General features: G+C 49.2%; 1 protein-coding gene across 1 annotated transcript; it reads right to left on the bottom strand.

The window, feature by feature from the left end:
- Positions 1–147: 147 nt before the first annotated feature.
- Positions 148–767, bottom strand: LOC106820462 (the record flags this gene model as incomplete). The annotated part of the gene is made up of 2 exons (XM_014824978.1): positions 148–389; positions 671–767. Coding segments are annotated over 2 exons (339 nt in total), but the record flags the coding sequence as incomplete, so codon positions are not given.
- Between the last annotated feature and the right edge of the window lie 316 nt (positions 768–1,083).

Here is a 1,083-nt window from a genome sequence, read left to right as displayed (position 1 = left end):
ACCACCAACAACAACAACAACAACAGCAGCAGCAGCAGCAGCAACAACAATAACAGCAGCAGCAGCAACAACAACAACAGCAGCAGCAGCAGCAACACCAACAACAACAACAACAGCAGCAGCAGCAGCAGCAGTATAGGCCCTCACCTGGCGTCCTAGCGTGTTCACGGTGTTGACAGATCTTAGCTGACGCTTGGGGCGAGCCGTCGTTAGGTCCCAGACCACGAGCTCACCCTTCTTGGTGCCGGTGACGGCCTCGGTCGCGTTGATGATGGCCGTGCACTCGGGCATCGCGTTGAACGTGATCATGCTGGGTTCGTACTGCTGCGCGGCGGTCGCAAGGTCAAACACAATGAAGGTCGAGTTGCCATCCCAGTAGTTGTAGAAGCCTACAGCACACCCAAACACAGTGCGATGTACATACCGTACGTCGTATGCTGTTGTACGTAGGTTGTACATCGTTTGCTGTACAACGTTGAATGCTGAACGCTTAACGTTGTATGTTATATGTTGTATATTGCACGTCGCACATTTTGCATAGTACATTTCATATTGAGTGTTGTAATTTGTACGCCGTATAATGTATTCTCAAGCAGGAAAGCTGACGGTAAGAAATGCGGCCCTCTCGATAGGGAACGACGTCTATGAAGCAAGTGCTAATGGTTGTTACCAGCGACAGCGAATCGGTCGTCCTTTGAGATGGAAAGATAGCTGATCGGATCCGTGAGACCTGGTGGCGGATCGTACTTAATCTCCTTCAGTGGTACCTGTGGATACAAGGATCGTCGTTAGAACGTGTCGGTATAATCAGAACACCTGTGGGTGACTACACATCATATGTGTCATCTCCATACCAATATGTCGCATGAGTGTGTTTTACCTCTGTATCCATACCTAATTATATAACGATGTGTCGTACCTGTGCACCTACGTCTAACGATGTAACAACGTGTCGTACCTGTGCACCTACGTCTAACGATGTAACGACGTGTCGTACCTGTGCACCTACGTCTGACGATGTAACGACGTATCGTACCTGTGCACCTATACTGTCTAACAATGTAACGACGTGTCGTACCTGTG

This window comes from Priapulus caudatus, unplaced genomic scaffold, assembly GCF_000485595.1.
Source record: "Priapulus caudatus unplaced genomic scaffold, Priapulus_caudatus-5.0.1 Scaffold13598, whole genome shotgun sequence".
Lineage (NCBI taxonomy): Eukaryota > Metazoa > Priapulida > Priapulimorpha > Priapulimorphida > Priapulidae > Priapulus > Priapulus caudatus.
The sequence above is the reverse complement of the archived record's forward strand: the minus strand, read 5'-3'. Positions and strand labels throughout refer to the sequence as shown.